Genomic DNA, 23,022 nt, shown 5'->3' on the forward strand with positions numbered 1-23,022 from the left:
AACTCTAAGCCTATAAGAGGCACCCCCCTTGCTCAATGGTAAAGGACTCTCTGTTTCCCCCCATAAGCATGTGTATCTCTATTAGTCTTGCTTAGATATTTGTGATATCAATACCTGACTTGAGCGTCGGAGGGTGCCTCCGAGTCCCCACTCCGGGGTCCTTGTAACGTTGTTTTCTAAGAGCGCAGGCAACCATGAATAGAAGCTCTACCAACCTAAGCTGCTGGTTTTGCCGATAGCGCTCGTCCGACGCCCAAATCCGGATTTTGGCACCAAGGATGGCGCCAATCTGATGTTAGTTTTAGAAAGTTCTTGTTCTTTCTTCATCCGGGATGTACATTGATTATCCCGATGCCTGGTTGATCGCCAAGTTCTCATTTCATTTTACTCCACTTTTTTGTCATTCAAAAAAAAAAAAAAAAAAAAACTTGGGCATGTGTTTTCATGAAAATTACTTCTAAAAGTCTCTATAAACATAATGCAAAGGCACTTAAGAATTTTTATTTAATAAAGATCAGAAAGAAAAGTACAAAGACCATCTGAAAGAGATACCAAACTAGTAACAAGCTTACATGAAAGAAAAGTTCAAGATGGGAGGGAGAAGAAACAAAGGAAGGGGAACACAGAACAAGCTTACATGAAAGAAAAGTTAAAAGATGGGAGGGAGAAGAAACAAAGGGAGGGGAACAACCTAGATAGGCATACTATGTAGAAGTATGGTTTCAATGGTGAGGCCCGGCCCGAATCCGAAGAGAACACCCCAGTCGAGACCTTCGCCGGTGGTCTTCGATCCCTCCTCTCTAGATCTGTGCCTCATCTCATCCATTATAAACATCACACATGCACTCGACATGTTTCCATATTCACTTAGCACTTTTCGACTGCAATGTAGTCTCTCCTCATCAAGATTAAGCTTGGCTTGAACATGATTGAGGATGGCGGGCCCACCTGGGTGGGCCACCCAAAAAACAGAATTCCAATCGGAAATCCCCAATGGGCCCAACGCCTCGGTTAGACAATTTGCGATGTTGGTAGCCACGATCGAGGGGAGATCTTTGCACAATTGGAAAGTGAGGCCCACTTCGAGGAGTTGCCCGGCCACAGCCCCTTCACTATTTGGCGCAATGGTTTGCCCGGCCCACACCAATTGAAACAAAGGCCTCTCCACATTCTCGATCAGATCGGCCCCCACAATTGCTGCCCCAGCCCCATCCCCGAAAATTGCACTCGCAACCAACTGTTCGGGGTGCGAATGGCTGGGCCCACGGAAGAAAATGGCGGTAATTTCAGAGCAAACGACTAGTACGCGTGCCCCCTTGTTGTTCTCCGCGAGGTCCTTGGCCACACGAAAGGCGGTCCCACCACCAAAGCATCCTTGTTGGTACATCATGACTCGTTTAACGGACGGATCGAGGCCTAGCATCATGACAAGTTGGTAGTCTGCGCTTGGCATGTCGACCCCACTAGTGGTACAAAAGACTAAGTGGGTGATCTTAGACATGGGCTGATTCCATTCTTTGATGGCCTTTTTTGAAGCTTCCATTCCCATTCTTGGCACCTCTTCTACTAGTAACTCTTGGCGTATGCTTAAAGAAGGTTCGGTGTAAGAGCATAAGCTTGGATTTTTTGCTATTATCTCTTCGTTTAAGAGTATGTGCCTCTTCTTAATCCCGGTACCTTTGCCTGCACTCACGCATGGAAAAATATCATGAGCCCTGTTTGGATTCCAGGAAATTTCTCGAAAGTTTGAAAAGGAAAATATTTCTGAACTTTCCTACCTTTTTTACACATGAAAAGAGATATGAACTAATCCTATTCATTTTTACTTGGAGGAATCTTCAATTTAAGATAATATAACCCTCAAAATTAGGGCTGCAACTCGAGCCGGGTAAAACCCGACCCGCATCGACCCGACCCGAAAATAGCCTGGGTCGGGTTCAGATTTCATGGGTTTCGGGTCGAGCCGGGTTCAGCATTCAAAAGCCCGCATGAATCTCGGGTCGAGCCGGGTTTGAAGGGGCCCGACCCGACCCGACCCGAGTTACATAAGTTATAGTATGTACATTTTTTTCTATTGTTAGTTAAAAGTTAAAGGGATAATTACATTTACACCCCCTCTAGTTTGTGACACATCCACTTCCACCCCTATAGTTTAAAACGTGACAAATACACCCTTGTAGTTTCAATTTGTTTAAGGTAGGCCCCCTCAGCTGAAGGTTCGTCCATAGATTGAAGGGTTAGGATGATCCGATGGAGCTGATTTTTTTGGCACACCCTAACTATGTCAGGACCCATCAAATGAACGCTTTAGATCATCCAAACAATGTGGGCCCACATTATTTGGATGATTTTTTGATAGTGTTTGGATTCAGGTAGGGGCCCACATTATTTGGATGATCCAAAGCGTTCATTTGATGGGTCCTGACATAGATAGGGGTGTGCCCAAAAAATCAGCTCCATCGGATCATCCTAACCCTTCAATCTATGGATGAACCTTCAGCTGAGGGGGCAAACATTAAACAAATTGAAACTACAGGGGTGTGTTTGTCACGTTTTAAACTATAGGGGTGGAAGTGGATGTGTCAGAAACTAGAGAGGGTGGAAATGTAATTATCCCAAAGTTAAAAGTGAAAACCCACGCACCCACTGTTACTGTATGTGAGTGTAATTTCTGCTTCTATGAGTTGAATTGATTCAAGTGTTTGATTCAGCATTGTTTGATTGTAATTACAACATTGTTTGATTCAAGTGTGATGTGAGTGTAATTACATCATTGTTTGATTCAAGTGTAATGTGAGTGTAATTTCTGCTTCTATGAGTTGAGTTGCCTTGCCAAACAAGAATTTTCCTTAAAAATTTGCGTCAACGTGAAAAAACCCGACCCGACCCGAACCGACCCGAGATTTATCATGGGTAGGGCCGGGTTTGGGAATCGTGGGTTTTCCGAAAAAAAACCCGACCCGACCCGACCCGAGATATTTCTCGGGTAGGGTTGGGTTCTCCAAAACCCGACCCGAGTTGCAGCCCTACTCAAAATTAACCATAATCATATCATTTCCCTCTAAATCATGAAGTGCAATTTTGGCTACCACGATTATTTTTTTTCATGACAATCTAGCGTCTCTAAGTGGTGAGAGAAGTAGGGAGGGTGAGGCCGGTGGCTAATATTCAGGAAACAAAAATCATGAAACTAGTGTTTAAACAAGAAACAAAAACCTCTACTCAATAGGATCGACTTTTTCTTTATTTTTAGCCACTTCTCACCTCTCTACCCACGCGCCCTATGAAGTGGGCCCACCGTACTTATGAATAATACTCTGCTTCGCATGCACGCAGCGTTAAAAGCTCGTGTGATAGGTGCATAGCTTGGCATATATAGGGGCCGTTTGGATACGCGGATTTTAGAATCCAGGTTTTTAGTTTGGAAACAGTGTAAATGAGGGTATGAATCAAGCTGGATGCTGTCCTGGCAACATTTCTTGAATTTTAAGCAGGAAAATCAGGTTTTAAAAATCTCTCCTACATGCTATGATTTCCAAAACCTGGAAATATGGGAGGATCTGCTACTCTCTTGCTGATGGAAAGAAGGGAGAGAAGTAAAAAATGAGTAAAAAACGACGGCTGGTCCTCTTCTTCTCTTGTCTCTAACCCTCTTTTACACTGCTTTCAGACTAAAAACCTGGATTCTAAAATCCGTGTATCCAAACGGCCTGGATACGCAGATTTTAGAATCTGGGATTTTTTTCAAAATTGTAGCTAAGAGACAAGACAAGAAGCTGACCAGCCGTCGTTTTTTACTCTTTTTTTACTTCTCTCCCTTCTTTCCATCAGCAAGAGAGAGCATATCCTCCCATATTTTCAAGTTTTAAAAATCTTAGGATGCAGGAGAGATTTTTAAAACCTGATTTTCTTTCTGAAAATCCAAGAAACGCTGCCAGGACAGCACACAACAGCTTGATCATGAACCCTCTTTTACACTGTTTTCAAACGAAAAACCTGGATTCTTACCACATATTTTTCTCATGATAAACCAGTGTCTCCAAGTGGTAAGAGAGGGGTAGAACCGATGAAGTGGCAAAAAATCATGAAACTAGTGTCTCCAAGTAGTGAGAAGTGGCTAAAAATAAGTAAACAAAAAACAAAACTCAAAATAGGATTTACTCTTTATTTATTATTAGCCACTTCTCATACTCATCCCAAATTCATGGTCTCTCAAATCTCTTTCCTTCTCCCACCCGCCCTCTCCCTCTCTCACCACTTGAAGACACTAATTTATCATGGAAAAAAATACTAGCCGCCAAACATGGCCAACTAACAGTGGCTTCAAAAATGGTTAGAAAAGAAAAGGATAGAAAGAAAACTTATGAGGGAGAAACAAGTAATGGATTATCTCTTTATTAGAACCTTTTGACAAGTATGTGGAAAAATGGAGATAAAAATCAACTCCCTACTCATTAGTCATTGTTTTCGACACGTAAGTCTTGTTCCCTGACTTGAAGAATTTTGCATGTAAATCTTTCCCTGAATTGAAGAATTTTGCATGTAAACTCCCCCCCACCCTCTCTCTCTGTGCTAAGATATAAAACTAGTTACGGTTTTCTCTCTCTAACTAAAGATAGATATAAAAATAGTGAGAACCATCACTTTCTCTACTAAGATAGGAATATGGTGTGCGGGTGAAGTCCATCATTTTCAAGAAGTTCTATGGGGCCCACTTCATAGGATGATCCAAACTATCCATTTGTTGGACAAAAACTTAAATATGTTGTACCGTGAAAATTATATAAACCTCTATAGATCCGATGGTTAGATCATCCCATGAAGATGATTTACATTGACCAACAAATGAACGGTTTGGATCATCCTACGAAGCTGCCCCCACAGTACCTTTTGAGAAATAGAGGATATCACACCCATGCACGGTATAAAATCTCACTGAAGTAGATATAAAACTAGTAATAACCATTTTTTACATGTAAATTTACCTGAAAATAAGATAGATATAAACATTATTAATTTACAGGTAATTAATTTTTTATGCATATAAACTTTAGAGGTATCCAGAGAGGCCCTTAGGCTCTGTTTCTTTCTAAAATGAGCGTATAAAAACAAATTTTACATCCATTTTACCATTTAAAAATGGGCATAAAATTTGTTTTAAACAAACACACTTGATGCTTAAAGAAGCCTTAATTAACAGAGCTTTAGCAAAATACAAATATCAATATAAGAACACATATTCGCTGGCTCACATATTCGCTGGAACTTCTCCTTGAGGGCAGTCTCCTTATCAAACCCAGTGGCCTTAAAGTAGAAGTCAGGGTAATCTGTCTGTTCTATGATGTGGGCCGGGTTCGCCGTGCCAATGGCAAGCACCGTTGCAGGCCCTTCAGACCGTTGAGCCTTCCTAATGCTCTCAACAGTCATCATCTTTCTCTTCTTTTGATACTTACTAAAAGAGGGTTGCTGTGTATTTATAGAAAGCAATAACTCAACCAAGAAGAGAATGAAAGACAACTAGAATGGATGGATGGTTTTTCCCTCTATTCTCTTCTCTATTTATATGCTAATGCTTTGATTTTCCCACGTGTAGACGCGTAGTTAGAGAAAACAATGGAGTAGTCGTTGATGGGACCATATACTTTAATGACATTAATTTCTGTTACATATATAGTATGTTAGTAAGAAAAGGTAGGCTTGTGAGACTTTTAGCAACACACTTGGGATGGCAACCACAGCCATAAGTCCCAGCTGGAACGGATTTTAGTGGTTGGGCGGTAGTAAATTCTTATAACATGAATCTCTTTATTTTTGTTAGTTACTAAAGCGCACCAGTTATTTGTCTTGAATAACTCTTAATAATTTTCTCACTTTTTTATCCTTAATTAAAGATAAATGTGTTAGAAAATATTTTCAAAATAAAGGGAAAAGAAAAGTAGTTTTACTTTTTTAAAATGGGTTTTCCAAAGTGTTTTGCAAAAGGCTTCTAGAGACTGTTGGAATGAAACCAACTAGGATGGAGGGAGAAGATGAGATCCAAGAGAAGAAAATTGTTCTTTTGATGCCAAACACACAAAGAATGAAGCCTAAGTTGTTACGCTAGTCAAGAGACTTCAAATTTCATTAAAATGGCTTACAAAAGAAGAAGATACAGTGCCCCAAATATAGGCTACATTCCACATCCTAGATTAATATTTCATAACTACACTTAGCTTCCCTGAGATACCACTAACCCACTAACAAATGTAAAGTAAACATCTTACACAATTCCAAAATAAAAAAACTATGGCACTAGAACATTAACTCCTAAAAGAGTAGATTTCTAATATTGAATAGTCAATGTAGCAGCTCCTAATGTAGTAGAATTTCAATGTAGGAACATCATTGGTTGCATGGCATGCTCCATGCTTGCAGTGTGTTCCAAGAAAAGTCGAGTGGTCAAGCTTATATTTCCAACAGATACTTAAAGTTTAGTCCCATATTGGAAGTTGAGATGTGAGGAGAGAACCTTGTAAAGCATATCTCACTCCTTGTTTTTGGTTTAATTGTAGTAAGCTTTGTGTGGTGGGCCAATGAAAGGCGCACTGGTGGTGGGTTGTAGAGCGCTAGTGGCACTTTTTAGCACGTACACTTTGCACAAGATGTGTAGATAATGTTAGCGTTTTATGGTGTGGCCCACATTGGTGGGACCCACTTTAAGTTAAAAACGTTGGCTTTCTATTCCAAGATGTGTTCTATTCACAAAGGGAGTCTTAGGGATAAATCCCAAGAGTTTTGAAACTCTAAAACACATTAGTGTTAGAGGTGTGGAATGACACAAACTCTTGTGATCCGAAATCTATATGTATGTGTTGCGTTTGATGGGAACAACACACATACGTATAGCTAAAGTTCCCTCTAAAGATAGGGTCCGTAATCTGAGAGGAAAAGAGTAGCCTGCGATTCCATCGATCGAGCCTAAGGTCTTCTCAAGATTAGAAGATCTCTCTTATGTTGTTCGTGCACAATGGATATCGTGGTTCGTGTTCGTGGTTTGCCAAAGCTTGAGGGATATGTGATATTCGATTCTAATTGCCATGGCTGGAGGTATGTTCCGCAGTTAATTTCAAATTACATAAAGCTTTCAGTTGGTACCAGAGCCGCCCTTCGGGTGTGGCAATTGATCTAAGTAAGATCAATTCGTATTGAACATGAATTCAAATCGAATTTTTATTCATCTGCCCCTTATAATTTAATCGGAATCCAGATAATTAAAGTTAATAAGGATAGATAATTAAAATTTTGATTTGATTACAAGGAATTTTGATTCTGGGATAAATCAATCCTTTCGAGGACTGAGATTGCGAAATCGCCATTAAAGCTGTTAAGGAAAAGTCAAGATTTAAGTTTCTGCAATTTGTAAGTCCGGCTAATAGTAGTATTGGCCGGCATGGGGAAGTTGTCGAAGATGAAAGGAATCCAACGCCACAAACGGCGAGTCAATCTGACGGTTGGATCATCGGTAGTGACATCGCGAAGATTTCCAGAAACTCAAATTCCGAACTGGGTTTCACTGTATTTAAAAGGGTTGAAGAAGAGGGCGCGTTTCGCACTATTTGTGTTGGTGACGCGGTATGGGTCACAAAAGGAATAACACAAAGTTTCCTTTTCTTTTTTAGAATATAATAATTCATAAAGTCTTTCTTTTATAAAGAAATCATATAATATATATGTAAAACATAATCCTGAACGACGTGGGTGCGCCACGTGGCACTCCTTCTATATCCAGTTTTCTTTCCTCACATGATTCACGATTAGGGTAAAAATAGAAAAGTAGCTAATTTTTTGCCTAAATACTCTACGGGAATAAATTGAAACGTTTTTGATATTGTGTCCGGTTTCCTTTCCTCACAGGTTACGTACAAAAATTCATTCTCTTCCCAAATATAACGTTTCCTCTTTATTTTGAACTCTTTCTACTGCTAAAAAATAATTAAATAGTCATGAGATTTTCTTAAAATTTCTTTATCGTTGGCTCTGGATAAAAATTTCTTCAACTATGAGCAAAGACGTATTTCTTTCTAAGGTTAGTAACTTTTTTTTTCTTTTCTTCTTTCTTTCCAAGGTTAGTAACTTTCTTTTCTTCTTTCTTTCTACAACTATAGTTTCAACTACAGTTTGCTTTCTTTTTTACTACTCACTGCTTTGTTAAAGAAACATTAAGGCAGCCTTGGAAGTCATTATCTATGTACGTTTTTTCTCTCGCACCGTGCAACGCACGGGTTTGCAACTAGTAACAAAAGAATAATAGAAGTAAAAAGCCAAATGGAGAAAAGAGGGTTTGGTGCCATCACATGACGCAGCCTGCGGTCATGGTGATGAGCCAGCTGATATAACTTTTGAAAAGGATTTGTTTTATCTAATTTGTTCTTTTCTCAAATTCTTTTCGGTCGTAAATTGGGGCTTTTAAATCTAAGATTCGGGAAAAGTGGTGTATAATTTGCTTCGAAGGGTCATCATATTCCAAGGTGGTGCAAAAGTGGACCCCGCCTCCTCCTGGGAGACTGAAATTTAATTTTGATGGTTCTAGCTTTGGTAACCCGGGTCCGGCGGGGATTGGTGGCTTGTGCCGCAACTCTAGTGGCTCTTCCATTTGGGCTTTTTCTGGTCCGTTGGGCGTATGTGACTCCAGCGAAGCCGAGGTTAAAGCGGTTTTTGAGGGCATCAAGCACATTGATAGGGGGTCTTTGGATATCTCCATTGTGGAAGGCGATTCTTTAAATGTTATCAGGTGGCTTCGGGGGTCAGTGGTGCCTCTTTGGAGATTTTGGTCTTTTTTTTATGAGATCAATGATATTGTTGGTGGCACATCTATTGTCTTTGATCACGTGCGCAGATCAGCTAATGGTGAAGCAGATTCCTTTGCTAGGGAGGGTGTTGTTAAGGATGGGTTGGAATTTTTTGATTATCTTCCTCCTTGAGGCCCTTCTATTTTGTTTTATTTTCTCTTCTTGTATCTTTCTTTGGGTGACCTCTTTGGTCTTCCCTTGTTAATATATCTTTTTATTTGCCTCTTCAAAAAAAAAAAAAGATTCGGCAAAAGTGTTGGGCTAAACCCTACGCTTTTTCGACGTTCCAGACACAATGGTATTGGTTTCGGAACAATATGAGACCTATAAGTTGCTTTTCCGCGAATCTCCGCTTTTCTTGGGCACTGGATATTCTAACTTTTCTTGGGTTTATGATCATAAACAGAAAAAGTTCTGAACTGTACCCTAAAGTTCTTCGGCATTTCGGACGTAATGGTATAGTTTTCAGAACAATCCGAGATCAGCAACTTGTTGTTCTCTTTATTCCCACTATAAAAGGGCTTTAGATTTTGTCCCTAGGGTTTGGGAAACACTCCCAAATTTTGATATAATGTTACTAGCACCCTAAGGTACTTTGTGTATCAGTTTCGAACCGATTGGATTAATGGATTTCAGTTTTAAAGAGGCCTAAGCTATTAATGGTCAATTTCACCTACCGCCTCAAGGCTCTTGGAAACTGATTTGGATTCTCCGTTAAGGCAATCTGATCAGTCCAAATTTTACCATGAAGTTAATAGTTGCCTAAAATTATACAATATGAATTTAAAGTGTTTATGCTTCAGTTTCAATTTATATGGATGTTTCTTTAAATTCAGCAGTGTTTGTTGTATTCAATTCCTTAAGTTGTATTGGATGTTTGCAAATAAGTTAAGCATACCCCATAAAGTAAAATTGTTGTAATATGACATAAAGACCAGTTATACACTCATTTGTACCACTATAAAGGGGTATTCAATTAGTCTGGGAGGGCCACAGCATCTTATGGCTATGAGGATACCTGTGACAATTGGTGCGTGGGGGGCTAACTTCCAACAAAAATTTTCCAAGGTAACTAATTCCCCTGTTTGGATCAATGATGATTTACAAGATTCATGTTATGGCCCAAGATAATATCCTTGCTCCACTGTAGTTTTTGAAAAATTCTAGATTTCATGCGCACACAGCAAATAAAATCTCTTAAAACTGAATTATGGATGACTTTAGTTATCCTAGAAAAACAAATTCCCAATTAGAGGGCCTTATTAGTTTGTTTTTTTTTTTTTTTTTTTTTCATTTTTACTATGCTCGCATTTCACGGTGAAAGACAATTTATGGGTCCGAGAAAGTCATCATAAATTTTGTAAAACATCACGAGGCAACTCTAATGGTCTTGGTCTCAATCAGAATGGACATTCCATGCCTAAAATAAATGACCCAAAATCAACTTTTTAGCCATTTTTTGAAGAACCCTGAATGAGGCTTGATGGATCAAGCGACTAGGATCATCCGATCAAGTATTCTCATCGACTTATGGCCAGACTTATGCTTGTCCTTCGGATCACTAGATCTAATCTTGTAAATTAAATTTGGTAGAGTGGGGTCCAATAATTCTTTTAGGAAGTAGTGTAAAATGATTTCCCTTTCAACTTTTAAGAACAGATAGTTTCTTCACCCTTGTGGATTTAAGGATCATTTTCGTAAGAGGACAGTGATTTTTTTTTTTTTTTGCTTATTTTACAATCACATTATGTTGGGATTTGCTAGGCAATTTTGTGGAAATCCATTTCGCAACTTACTTTTGCATGATAGAACAACCACCTAAGATGAATTCAATGAATAAGACAAAATCTTCTAAAAATGATCTTGTGTGGCTGTCCTCCAGTGCAAAAGTCACCCGCAAAATGGCTTTCCGCAAAATTGCCTAGCAAATCCCTGTCAATCCCAGGAATGATGTTACTAAAAATCAAATTATGATTTCAGCGGGACTTGTAAATGGAAGAACAAGCCCGCTACAAGGTGAGTCTAGTGATGAGGAGGTTAATAACATATATAGTCCTTCACTTTGACCGAGATAAGTCATATATGCCACATGACTTTTATGTTAAAGTTTATCTTTCTTCATAATGAAGACAAGCTTAAAGGGAGAGCTTCACTTGGTTGGAACAACTTCAACCTTCATGAATATGATGGATAGAAAAAACTTAATACGAAAGGGGCATCAATTGTTAACATAAAAATGTGGTGTGATTCATGAACCATATGACTTTTGTGTTAACTTGGAGAAAAATGGCGCTCGTCAAACACGTGTTTGAAGCATAGATGGTTAATTCCTAATCGTTTCCAAATTAGCCCGTTGTCTTGTGATAGGGAAATTAAGTACATGGTGTGACCTTTGAATGCAACAGTCTTGCTATGAGCCCACCATGGATTTTGAATGTTGAAAGTTCAGATAGGCATGTTTGCTAGCTAGTCAGCCTTGGTAACTTTCTTTGGTTGTTGGATTCTTTCTTCGTGAATTTTAGTAAAGGTTAGGTTGGCTTTGGGTTAAAAAATGCACTAGGATTTTGGATGTATAAAAACTTATATTGAGCTTTTCTATGGTGAACTCGTGTACTTCCTAGTGTAGATCGAAAGAAAAACTAGTGGGCCTATATTGAAGATTTTATAAAATCTCATATTTTTTAGTAGTTTAGAACATACGAAAGTTGGGCCTGATGTAGATAGTACGTGCCCTAGAATTGTTTTACATTTTTTTCACATCCTTATTCCATATTGTTTGAAGAAATAATTATTCCTACTAATCGGTATGCTACTTTCCATTATATCCTCATTTTTCTACGTTCTTGAGAACCTATCTTTGCCTTAGTAGTCTTTCAGTGGCATGTTTAATTAAGTCCTCTTCCCCATTACTTGGAAAAAGTGATCCACCGGTTCAAGTAAAAGCTTCGACCCCGGTATAGAATTTTCAATGTCGCAGTGTTGGAGGACAGTTCAAACACTTTGGATAATGGGAAATATAATATGCTCTACCTAATTAATGGTGTATACTCTATACATTACATCATCTCTCTTGAAGGAGGAATCCGAATAGTTTAAAAAACGTATTACAAATCAAACATACAAAAACAGCAAACTTGAGATCTGCACAGAATAATCTACCAACTCCGAACAGACAGTATGGCTCCAACCATTAAACAAACCTTCTCTTCAATATGGCATTACTTGTTCATCAAGTACATGTTTGGAGCATACTCATTATCCATTTAGTATCCCAGTATATTTTCCCATTTTCTTGCTTTTTTAAAGAAGAAAGATCTGCATGTTTGCATGTGATTTGTGCCACGTTATGGCTCGAATTTTAAGATTGGACTAGTGGATGGTGTGGCCCTGAGTTCGAGTCTATCGATGAGCCCACCCGTCCCCGATTGTTAATTCCCCAAAAATTAGTTAGATTCAATCAATCCTAACCATCTAATCAGTCACCTTCAACCGAGAAGTTGATGATGGGTCGGGCCGGTGGGGGTAGTTAGATTAGTTAAGATTTAAATTTTGTATTTGAATTTGTTTTTTTTTTTTTTTTGAAATGGCAAATTTTATAAAAGAAATAGAAGGGACACCCGAAAGGGAATACTCAAAGATACAGAACAAAAAATAAAAAATAGAAACTAATTACAAAATGACCAGGCCATCAAATAGAAAATTGACCAGACCAATTCATTGAGATGCATACCACCCCTCTTCTAGCCAAAGCGTCCGCCTTCTCGTTAGCAGACATTCTAACATGAATCAATTCAATATCTGATTCCGCCAATATATCTTCCATTTCGTCAAAAAGATCCAAAACCTCCAAGGTGGAGCCACCCCACCCCTCAGCCACCGGATAACATTAAACGAATCCCCTTCAACAATTACACTCTTCAGACGGTCCCTACTCACCTTTTTTATGCCATTGAAAGCCGCTTGGACTTCCGCCTTCGTAGCGTCAGTCACACCTAAAGGGCCCCAAAAAGACCAAAGAACCTTGCCGGCATCATCACGACATAAACCTCCCACCCCGGCTCGACAAGAATTCCCAAAGCAAGCACCATCGAAGTTTATTTTTAACACTCCTTGAGGCGGTGGTTCTCATCTCTGGACTACTTTATTAGCCCACTCACTACTCAAGCACACCACCCCCCATCCTTCCCAAAGATCAAACGCTGAGACAAACCGGAAAGATGGATGGCATCTCGTCCAATTAATAACCGAAGTATTTGAATTTGTTTTAGGTTAAGTTTATCCTTATCCATCTATAAGGGCAAGTTTAGGATGTGCTTATTTTATTTTGAATGGCTATGAAGACTCGTAGGCTGTTGAAGTATAAATGATCAAATAACACCAACTCTAGTGGCTAAAGCTTTTGGAGTAATTGGTTGTTTCACATGGTGTCATAACAAATTCCCTAGGTTCAAAACCCCTTCATATTAAAAATCCATATGTACTGGCACGTGAGGGGTAGTGTTAAGTTAAAGTATAAAAGATTCAATAAAGCCTTCTCCAACAGCTTAAGCTTTTGGGGTAATTGGTTGTTTAACAGTACACTGTATATTCTATGCAAACCTAACTACTATGAGAAAAGATATACATAGGACTCAATGTATAGGTGACATATCGTATCATTTATCTTTCAATAGACGCTTCAAGAAGCTAATGTGTTGAGTATCCCTCCTGGCAGTACATTCTCAAGAATGACATTCAAAAGATCTGATGGAGGCCCGCACAAGTGGTGGAGCATGTGGTTTAATTCAATGTAGAACGAAGAACCTTACAAAGGCTTGACATTAATGGGCAGCAAAAGTCATGTTTATGAGCGGACTTAGTATTAATCCTAACAATCAACATTTAGGCCTTGTTTGATTGTGAATCCCAGACCAATTAATGTACTCTTGAGTCCAATAATCGGTTTGGGACTCACAATCAGTTCACATAATCTTAAACGAACAGGGACTTAGTGGACCATCGTGAAGTGACCCATTCGGTCCTTGTGATAGAGAGCTTATGGCAGTACAATTCCTTTGCAAAGACATGTAATGTAATCTTTTTCTTTTCTTTTTAAGTTTTCTAGCAAAACAGGACAGTAAAGGAGTAAAATAAAAATTAATAAAATTTAGATTTTAATTCTTACCCGCCTCCCATCTTTCTGTCCTCATCCTGCTGCATTAGACTACACAGCCTGAAGCTCATTTCTTTAGAATTTGCTAGCGGCATTTTGGCTCCGGCTACTTTCAACTAAAATACCAGCACCTTCCCTCCTTCTCTTAGATTGATAGATGCTTCTCTTACCAAGCGTTGGCGTAGGAATAGATCAGTTGTTGCTATGCAGGAGAGCGGTTTCACTTAGTATAGAGATATGATCTCTAAGAGGCTTGCCTTCTAGGTGACCTAATTACCATAGTCATCTCATAGGAAGGATTAGGGGTGTCAACGGATCCACTTTTGATCCTATCGAACCGTCCATCAGAGTGTCCTTGAGGTCTTGCTTACATGATAGAAAGCTAATAATGCGGGTGCTTAAGAGGGAAGAAGAAGAAAAATAGAAATCAAGAACACAACAAGAGAAGAAGAAGAAAATGGGAGCAAAGTTCAACCCAATTGATATTCCATCAATTACATAAGTTTATTAACATTCAAAATCCCCTCTAAAGATAGTTTCTAACTCTTTAAATAAAAGAAAACCAAAGCAAATTCGTTCAAGCTCCTCCACTAGCTAGCTTAGGGACTAACATAACATTAATTGCATAGGAACTCACTAACTTTGACTGTTTTGGGAACCCACAGACACAGTCCACAAAAACTGCCATAACTTTCTACCCTCTTATCCAATTTTCAAGCACAAATACTTGTTGGAAAGATCTCAAAGAGACCTACAACTTTGTAGTTTATCACTTTTCATAATTCTTCCATTTAAAAGCTCAAAAATCAGGTTCAAAACGGGCCAGCAACATTAATGAGGGACTGTACCTCTCGGTATTTTCTTCAAGATTCTTCTTCACTTCTTCATGAATCTTTGTCATAGTAGTAGCAAAATCTTCCGCCTTCTTGGTGGACAATGATGGATCGGGAATGGGTGCAAGATCAAGATAGTGTTTTGGAGTTTTTCCATAAATCACTTCAAATGGGCTCTTACAGGTAGAACGATTCACAACATAATTATAAGAAAACTCCGCTTGAGGGAGCACCATATCCCATTGCTTGGGCCTCTTTGCAGCCAAACTCCTAAGCAAGTTTTCCAAAGTTCGATTCACCACCTCAGTTTGTCCATCGGTTTGAGGGTGATAGGCGCTACTATAGAGCAAAAGAGTATCAATTCTTTTCCATAAGCATCTCCAACAATGACTAAGGAATTTAGTCTCCCTATCCGAAACAATGGACTTCGGAACACCATGATTCTCAACTACCTCATTGAAATAAAGATTAGCAACATAAGAAGCATCCATAGTCTTCTTGCAAGGAATGAAATGGACCATTTTAGAGAAGCGATCAACAACTACGAAGATGGAATCATTACCTCTTTGAGTTCTCGGCAAGCCAACCACAAAATCCATACTAACATCTTCCCATGGAGCATTAGGAAGTGGAAGTGGAGTGTAGGTACCGGTGTTTTGAGTTTGTCCCTTGCATGTTTGGCATATTTGGCATTTCTTCACATAACGCATCGCATCTCGGTAAATGGTTGGCCAAAAATACTTTTCTTTCACTAGCAAAATAGTTTTGTCTCTTCCAAAATAACCTCCCAAAACTCCCGAATGTAGTTCTTTTATAACATACTCTCTAAGAGAGCATTTTGGAATGCATAAGTGACTCCCCTTAAAGAGAAAATCATCTTGAAGAAGATAATCTGCATGCTTCCCTTCTTTGCAAAGCTTCCAAATTTCACCAAAGTCTTCATCATTTGCATACATGTCTCTAATGGTATCAAACCCTTCAAGTTGCACACTTACGAAATTAAGAAGAGCCACTCTTCTACTAAGAGCATCCGCCACTTGATTGCACTTTCCGCTCTTATGCTTTAACACAAAAGTATATTCTTGTAAAAAAGAAACTCACTTTGCATGTCTTCGATTTAGGGTTCCTTGATTGTTGATGTGCTTGAGAGCTTCATGATCGGAATTCAAAACAAACTCCCTTTGAACAAGATACGATCGCCAATGCCGAAGTGCTTGAACAATGGCATAAAATTCCACATCATAGGTAGAGTACTTCTTCTTTGCTTCATTGAGTTTTTCACTAAAGAAGGCAATGGGATGACCTTCTTGGCTAAGTACTCCGCCAATGCCCACATGAGAGGCATCACAATCAACCTCGAACATCTTCTCAAAGTCCGGCAAAGCAAGCACAGGAGCACTAGACAACTTGCCCTTTATAAGTTGAAAACTCTTTGACCCTCCATAGTTCACCTGAACCCATCTTTCTTCATGCAATCCGTCAAGGGGGCTGATATAGTGCTGAAATTTCTTATGAATCGGCGATAAAATGAGGCCAATCCATGGAAACCCCTCACTTCTTGCAAGCTCTTTAGAGTAGACTATTCTTGTACAACTTTGATCTTCTCATCATCCACTCTAATCCTTGTTGAAGTCAAAACAAAGCCTAGGAAAGCTAAGCTAGTTATCATGAAATAACACTTTTTGAGGTTTACATAGAGTTTTTCACCTCTCAAAGTGGTTAGAATAACCTTCAAATGTTCTACATGCTCACTTTTATCATGACTATAAATAAGAATGTCATCAAAATAAACAACAACAAATTTTCCAATGAAAGGGCGAAGGACTTGATTCATTACTCGCATGAAGGTACTTGGAGCATTGGAGAGACCAAATGGCATAACAAGCCACTCATACAAGCTTTCACATGTCTTGAAAGCGGTCTTCCATTCATCACCCAGCTTTATTCGAATTTGATGGTAGCCGCTTCTAAGATCAATCTTAGAAAATATCTTTGCACCTGCAAGCATGTCAAACATATCATCAATTCTTGGAATGGGAAACCGGTATTTGATAGTGATCCGGTTTATGGCACGACTATCCACACACATACGCCATGTTCCATCTTTCTTTGGAGTAAGTAATGCCGGCACCGCACAAGGACTCATACTTTCTTTGATGTAACCTTTCTTCAACAACTCCATGACTTGCTTATTCAACTCTTCATGCTCTTTAGGACTCATACGGTAGTGAGCCTTGTTGGGAAGATTAGAATTGGGAATCAAATCAATTTGATGTTGAATGTCTCTTAAAGGAGGGAGTCCATTGGGGAACTCATCGGGTGTGACATCCTTAAATTCCTCCAAGAGAGGTTCTAACTCACTAGGCACATTAAAGGACATTCCCAAATCTTTCGCCACTAGCATGTAAATGACACCACTACTCTCACTTTCTCTTGCAAACATTGATGAAGTGAGAAAATTACTACCCTCCTCTTGTAAAGATTTGTGTCTTTTCCTCCTTACTAGGCAAAAGAACAATCTCCACTTTTCCCATTCGAAAGGTATATGTATTTTTACGACCATCATGGGTAACATTTCTATCATATTGCCATGGCCTTCCTAAGAGTATGTGACACACATCCATAGGGACAACATTACACCAAACTTGATCATGGTAATTCTTACCCATAGAAAATGAAACTAAACATCGTTTAGTAACTTTTACATCATTACCCTTCTTAAACCATGCAATCCAATAGGGCTTTGGATGTGGTTCGGTTTTGAGCTTGAGCTTGTTCACCATGTCATGAGATACGATGTTCTCACAACTCCCACCATCAATCACAATGGTGCAAACCTTGTCATGAGATTTGCATCAAGTCTTGAAAATATTGGAACGGAGCCAATCATCATCGGATTCAACCTTTGGTGTAGCAAGTGCTCTTTGGATCACCAAGCTTTCTCCTTCTTCGGGTTCAATTTCTTCATGTTGTATGTCATTTTCCTCATCATATATGGGTAGATTTGAATCATCAACAAAATTATCATCATTTTCTTCATCACCGAAGGCTAGTACTTGCCTCTTTGGACAATCTTTGAAACGATGGCCAACTTGACCACACTTGAAACAAGCATTTGAATTGTTGGGGCGATTGGGCTGATTTCCAACTTGATGTGTAGGGGCTGATTTTGAAGAATTTTTGTTGAAATAGTCGGACCTTGACTTTGTACCTCCACCATGTGAAGATTCACCTTTAGAAGAAGGATAGAGACTACGAACTCCACATACTTTTTAGCACCACAACGAGAAAACTTAGCCTCCACCTTCAATGCTAGTTGATAAGCATCATTGACGCTCAATGATCAGTGCATTTCCACCTCATCACGAATGGAAAACTTCAAACCATCAACATACCTTGCCACTAGTTGATCTTCACCCCCTTGAATATCATTACGAGTCATGAGTTTGTAGAATTCTTCGGTGTAGTCCAACACACTCTTGGATTCTTGGCGTAGGTTGTTGAATTGAGAAAAGATAATTTGGCAAAAATCCAACGGAAGAAATTTCTCCTTAAGCCTTGACTTCATTTTCTCCCAAGAAGAGATCTTACGCTTTCCTTTGTGGATTTTCATCTCTTGAACCTTATCCCACCATGTTGAAGAGTAGCCACGAAGCCTTGTAGCGACAAGCTTCACACGTTGGCTTTCGGGTGTCTCCTTGTAATCAAATAACTTCTTAATGGCACTAAGCCATTCAAGAAACTCTTCGGGTTGTAGACGACCATTGAACTCCGCCAAGTCAATCTTGACGGTGTCAAAATCACGATAGAACCTTCCCAACTTAGCCTCTTCAGGAGTATTGGCGAAGGTATTTACATCGGATTCATCACTAGAACCTCCACAGCTTGATCTACCATGCTCACTACGAGGCTCTTGGCGTTCAAGTCGCATGGTAAGTTGCTCAAGTTGTCTTCGAAGTGCTTGAAGTTCATCATCTCTTTCATCTCTCAAATCTTCCATCATTTAGTTACCACGCCTTCCTCTACCTCTTCGTGCCGCCATGAAAATCAAATCGAAGCTAGCCCAAGAGAGTAACGTTGGCTTTGATACCAGATAATGTGGGTGCTTAAGAGGGAAGAAGAAGAAAAATAGAAATCAAGAACACAACAAGAAAAGAAGAAGAAAATGGGAGCAAAGTTCAACCCAATTGATATTCCATCAATTACATAAGTTTATTAACATCCAAAATCCCCTCTAAAGATGGTTTCTAACTCTTTAAATAAAAGAAAACCAAAGAAAATTCGTTCAAGCTCCTCCAGTAGCTAGCTTAGGGACTAACATAACATTAATTGCATAGGAACTCACTAACTTTGACTGTTTTGGGAACCCACAGACACAGTCCACAAAAAATGCCATAACTTTCTACCCTCTTTTCCAATTTTTAAGCACAAATACTTGTTGGAAAGATCTCAAAGAGACCTACAACTTTGTAATTTATCACTTTCCATAATTCTTCCATTTAAAAGCTCAAAAATCAAGTTCAAAACGGGCCAGCAACATTAATGAGGGACTGCACTTTGGAACTCCACCAAAACCACCTAGACATAACATGGCTGCCATGTTGGCAGTGCATCAGCTAAATTCTTGGCAGAGGGTGAGGGAAAGCGTGAGCAAGAGTGGCCACAGCACAGTAGCTTAAGGACTTAGGTCAATAGTTAGAGAAGGATGAAAAGAGAGTCACTCAATACTTGAGAGAGATGAATAACAGAATACTAAAAATGGGAATGGTTCGAAAAAAATATATATGCATCTAATTTTTACTAAAATACTCCTGAAATAATACAAAATTATACAAAATTATAAAAATTTTGAGGATGTTTTCATAAAATGATAACATAAAATTAGATTTAAGACTGTCCCACGGGTTTTTCTAGTTGCCTGGATCTGAGCAAAAATATTTTGGATTCTGTAATAGGGATCCTAAATGTGTCCATAGACCTCCTAATGTATCTATTTCTGTTTGATTAATTCGGGTTTTTCTAGTAGGTTTGCTGGATTGATGAATCTTATGGGGGGATGCTTTCAGCAGTATAAAAATGGGCATCCATCATATTTCAAGTTGAGTTATCATAGTTGTGAAATTAATAATAAAGGCTAAACTTCAAAGCCAAGTTCAATCTAGGTACTTGTGTTGATACTCCCAATCTCTGGCAGTCTAATAGCCAGATGCAACTAAATATTTTTAACTTTCAACAGAGACATAATCTTTGTGAGAAATCTCTTCAAATAGGCACGGTTGGATGCACTATGTATTTGTGTAACCAACTTTCTATGTATTTAAATATCTTTGTCCTGAACATGTTCGATTGATACCTGGTTGAGAAGGAACACAGAGGTTCGGAGAATCATATCCGCTGGGGCATATGGAACCGTGCAACCCTCAAGGGTTAAGTCTGAAAATATGGCTTTCCTATCCTGTAAAAAGATATTCCTTGTAGGTATATGGCATGAGAAACTCGCTGCTCCAGTAGAGCCTAGTTCAATTGCCGAGGTTGTACCATGCATGTGCCCATGGATTTATTGTGTGGTAATCTTTATTTGTATGCCGCATTCTTGCACGCCTACATGCCATTGGGCACTTTTTCCTTCTTTTGTGTCTACGAGTATCAAACTGTTTTACTATAGGTGCTAAGACTTTTGTACTCATTCTAGATCATTCAGTCACATAACTGACTTTATACGTGTACTGATTGGTGCTGCAGCTTATCCTCCAACTAATTTGAATTTTTTCTGGGGCGCTGATATTCCCCCGCGGGGCTGGCTAACGTTAAACGTTAGGATATGTCACTTTCCCACCATTTGACCGGTCTCTCTCTCTCCACACACACAACAGGAACAGTTGGTGGGCCCAACAGAGAAACCGTTGGTGGAATGGTGGGCCCATCTTTAAACAACATAGGCCCCGCCCATACCACCGTAGGATAATCCAAACCGTCCATTTGATGGGCCATAAACGTAAATAGGTTGCGTCCCAAAATATCATTTCCATAGGCTGATCCTAGCCCTTCGATCTAAATAGAAACTACATCTTATGCAAACTCTATAGATTGTAGGGTTGTGATCATCCTATGGAAATGATTTTTGGGGCACAACCTATTTACATTGTGGCCAATCAAATGAATTGTTTGGATCATTCTATGGAGTTGGTCGTAAAGTAACATTAAGGCCCGTCCACAACATAGGACGATCCAAGCCGTCCATGGTTTGGATAATCCTATGGAGTTGGTCGTACAGTAACATTAAGGCCCAATCGTAGGCCCCACTGATATTTTTTCAAATTGAAGCGTACCGTCCACAACATAGGATGATCCAAGCCGTCCACGGTTTGGATCCTCCTATGGTGTGGTTCGTACAGTAACATTAAGGCCCAATTTAGGCCCCACCCATATTTTTGAAAATGAAGTGTATTGTCCAGACCATAGGATGATCCGAGCCGTCCATTTGATGGGCCATAACGTAAATGGGTTGGCCCATCAAATGAATGGTTTGGATCATCCTGTGGTCATACAGTAACATTAAGGCCCGTCCACAACATAGGATGATCCAAGCCATCCATGGTTTGCATAATCCTATGGAGATGGTCGTACAATCGTAGGCCCCACTGATATTTTTCAAATTGAAGTGTACCATCCACAACATAGGATGATCCAAGCTAAGGGTGTCAATTTTGGCTCGAGCTCGGCTCGAATCCTTAACGAGCCGAGCCCGATTTAGGCCAGGCTCGGCTCGTTAAGGCTCGTTAAGAATTTAATATATTTAAATATATATATTATATATACAGAGAAAACGGTTCCTACACATATGTGTAGATAAATTATCTACACACTAGCTTAAAATACAGTGGGGGCCACATTATTTGGGTGATCCAAACCATTCATTTTTAAGGCCCTCACATAGATAGGGTGTCCACAAAAAATCAGATCCATAGGATCATCCTAACCATTCAAACTGTGGAGGCAAAAATGGACTAATTTGTAAAGGTTTAAAGACATCTATTTTACCTCCACAAATCGTAGGGTTGGGATGATCCTATGGATCTGATTTTTTGTAGACACCCTATCTATGTGAGGGCCTTTAAAATAGATGGATTGGATCACCCAAACAATGTGGGCCCCCACTGTATTTTAAGCTAGTGTGTAGAGAACTCTCTACACATATGTGTAGGAACCGTTTTCTCATATATTAATATATACACTAAAAGGGTTGTCCAGGGAGTGAAAGGGGGAGGCAAAATATGTCACTTCATTTTTGGAACCCCATTTGTTACTTAGACCACCCCCCATAGTGTAAAAAAAGTAGTCAAATTACACTAGATAGGGCTGTCCAGTGAAGATGACGGGTGTGAACTTAATATAACCCGAGCTCGGTAAGGCTCGCGAGCCTGGCCAAGCCTGACCGAGTCGAGCTGAGCCTGAGCCTAGTTCAAACCCGAGCCTGGTTCAAGCCCGAGCCGAGCCCGAGCCGACCTTTTGAGCTTAACGAGCCGAGCCGAGCTTGGCCAAGCTCGGCTCGGCTTGGCTCGTATACACCCCTAATCCAAGCCGTCCATGGTTTGGATCATCCTATGGTGTGGATCGTACCAATTTAGGCCCCACCCATATTTTTGAAAATGAAGTGTACCGTCCAGACCATAGGATGATCCGAGCCGTTCATTTGATGGGCCACAATGTAAATAGGTTGTGCCCCAAAATCATTTCCGTAGGATGATCACAACCCTACAATCTATAGAGGTTGCATAAGATGTAGTTGCTATTTAGATCGGAGGGCTAGGATCCGCCTATGGAAAAATATTTTGGGATGCAACCTATTTATGTTTATGGCCCATCAAATGGACGGTTTGGATTATCCTATGGTGTGGTATGGGCGGAGCCTACGTTGTTCAAAGATGGGCCCACCATTCCACCAACTGTTTCTGTTGAGCCCACCAACTGTTCCTGTTGTGTGTGTGTGTGTGGAGAGAGAGAGAGAGAGAGAGAGAGAGAGAGGTCAAATGGTGGGAATATGTTAGCCAGCTGCTGTCGGGGGGCGGGGGGGGGGAGGAATATCAGCGCCCTTTTTTTCTTATAGCAATTTGATTGATTAATCAGGCTACCTGGATAATGAAAGTGTAGAATTCATGTAAGCAGCTTTATGGATTGGAACCCCTAAACATAGCTGTCCATTTGCATG

General features: G+C 39.7%; 1 protein-coding gene and 1 long non-coding RNA gene across 2 annotated transcripts; one reads left to right on the plus strand and one right to left on the minus strand.

Annotated features, from left to right (window-relative positions):
* Positions 1-476: 476 nt before the first annotated feature.
* Positions 477-5,518, minus strand: LOC143889211 (chalcone synthase-like). The gene is made up of 2 exons (XM_077393395.1): positions 5,253-5,518; positions 477-1,683 (listed from the first exon to the last, which is right to left on the minus strand). Exons 1-2 carry the CDS (start codon positions 5,428-5,430, stop codon positions 692-694), a joined length of 1,170 nt encoding a protein of 389 aa, XP_077249510.1. The 5' UTR covers positions 5,431-5,518; the 3' UTR covers positions 477-691.
* Positions 5,519-6,590: 1,072 nt separating this feature from the next.
* LOC143889212 (uncharacterized) lies at positions 6,591-9,174 on the plus strand. Its single transcript, XR_013254791.1, has 2 exons — positions 6,591-7,086; positions 8,570-9,174. It is a non-coding gene; the product is annotated as an uncharacterized LOC143889212 (long non-coding RNA).
* The last annotated feature ends 13,848 nt before the right edge of the window (positions 9,175-23,022 follow it).

The sequence above is a fragment of the Tasmannia lanceolata genome, unplaced genomic scaffold (genome assembly GCF_043159265.1).
Source record: "Tasmannia lanceolata isolate RefF3 unplaced genomic scaffold, GAP_Taslan_0.1 ptg000013l, whole genome shotgun sequence".
NCBI lineage: Eukaryota > Viridiplantae > Streptophyta > Magnoliopsida > Canellales > Winteraceae > Tasmannia > Tasmannia lanceolata.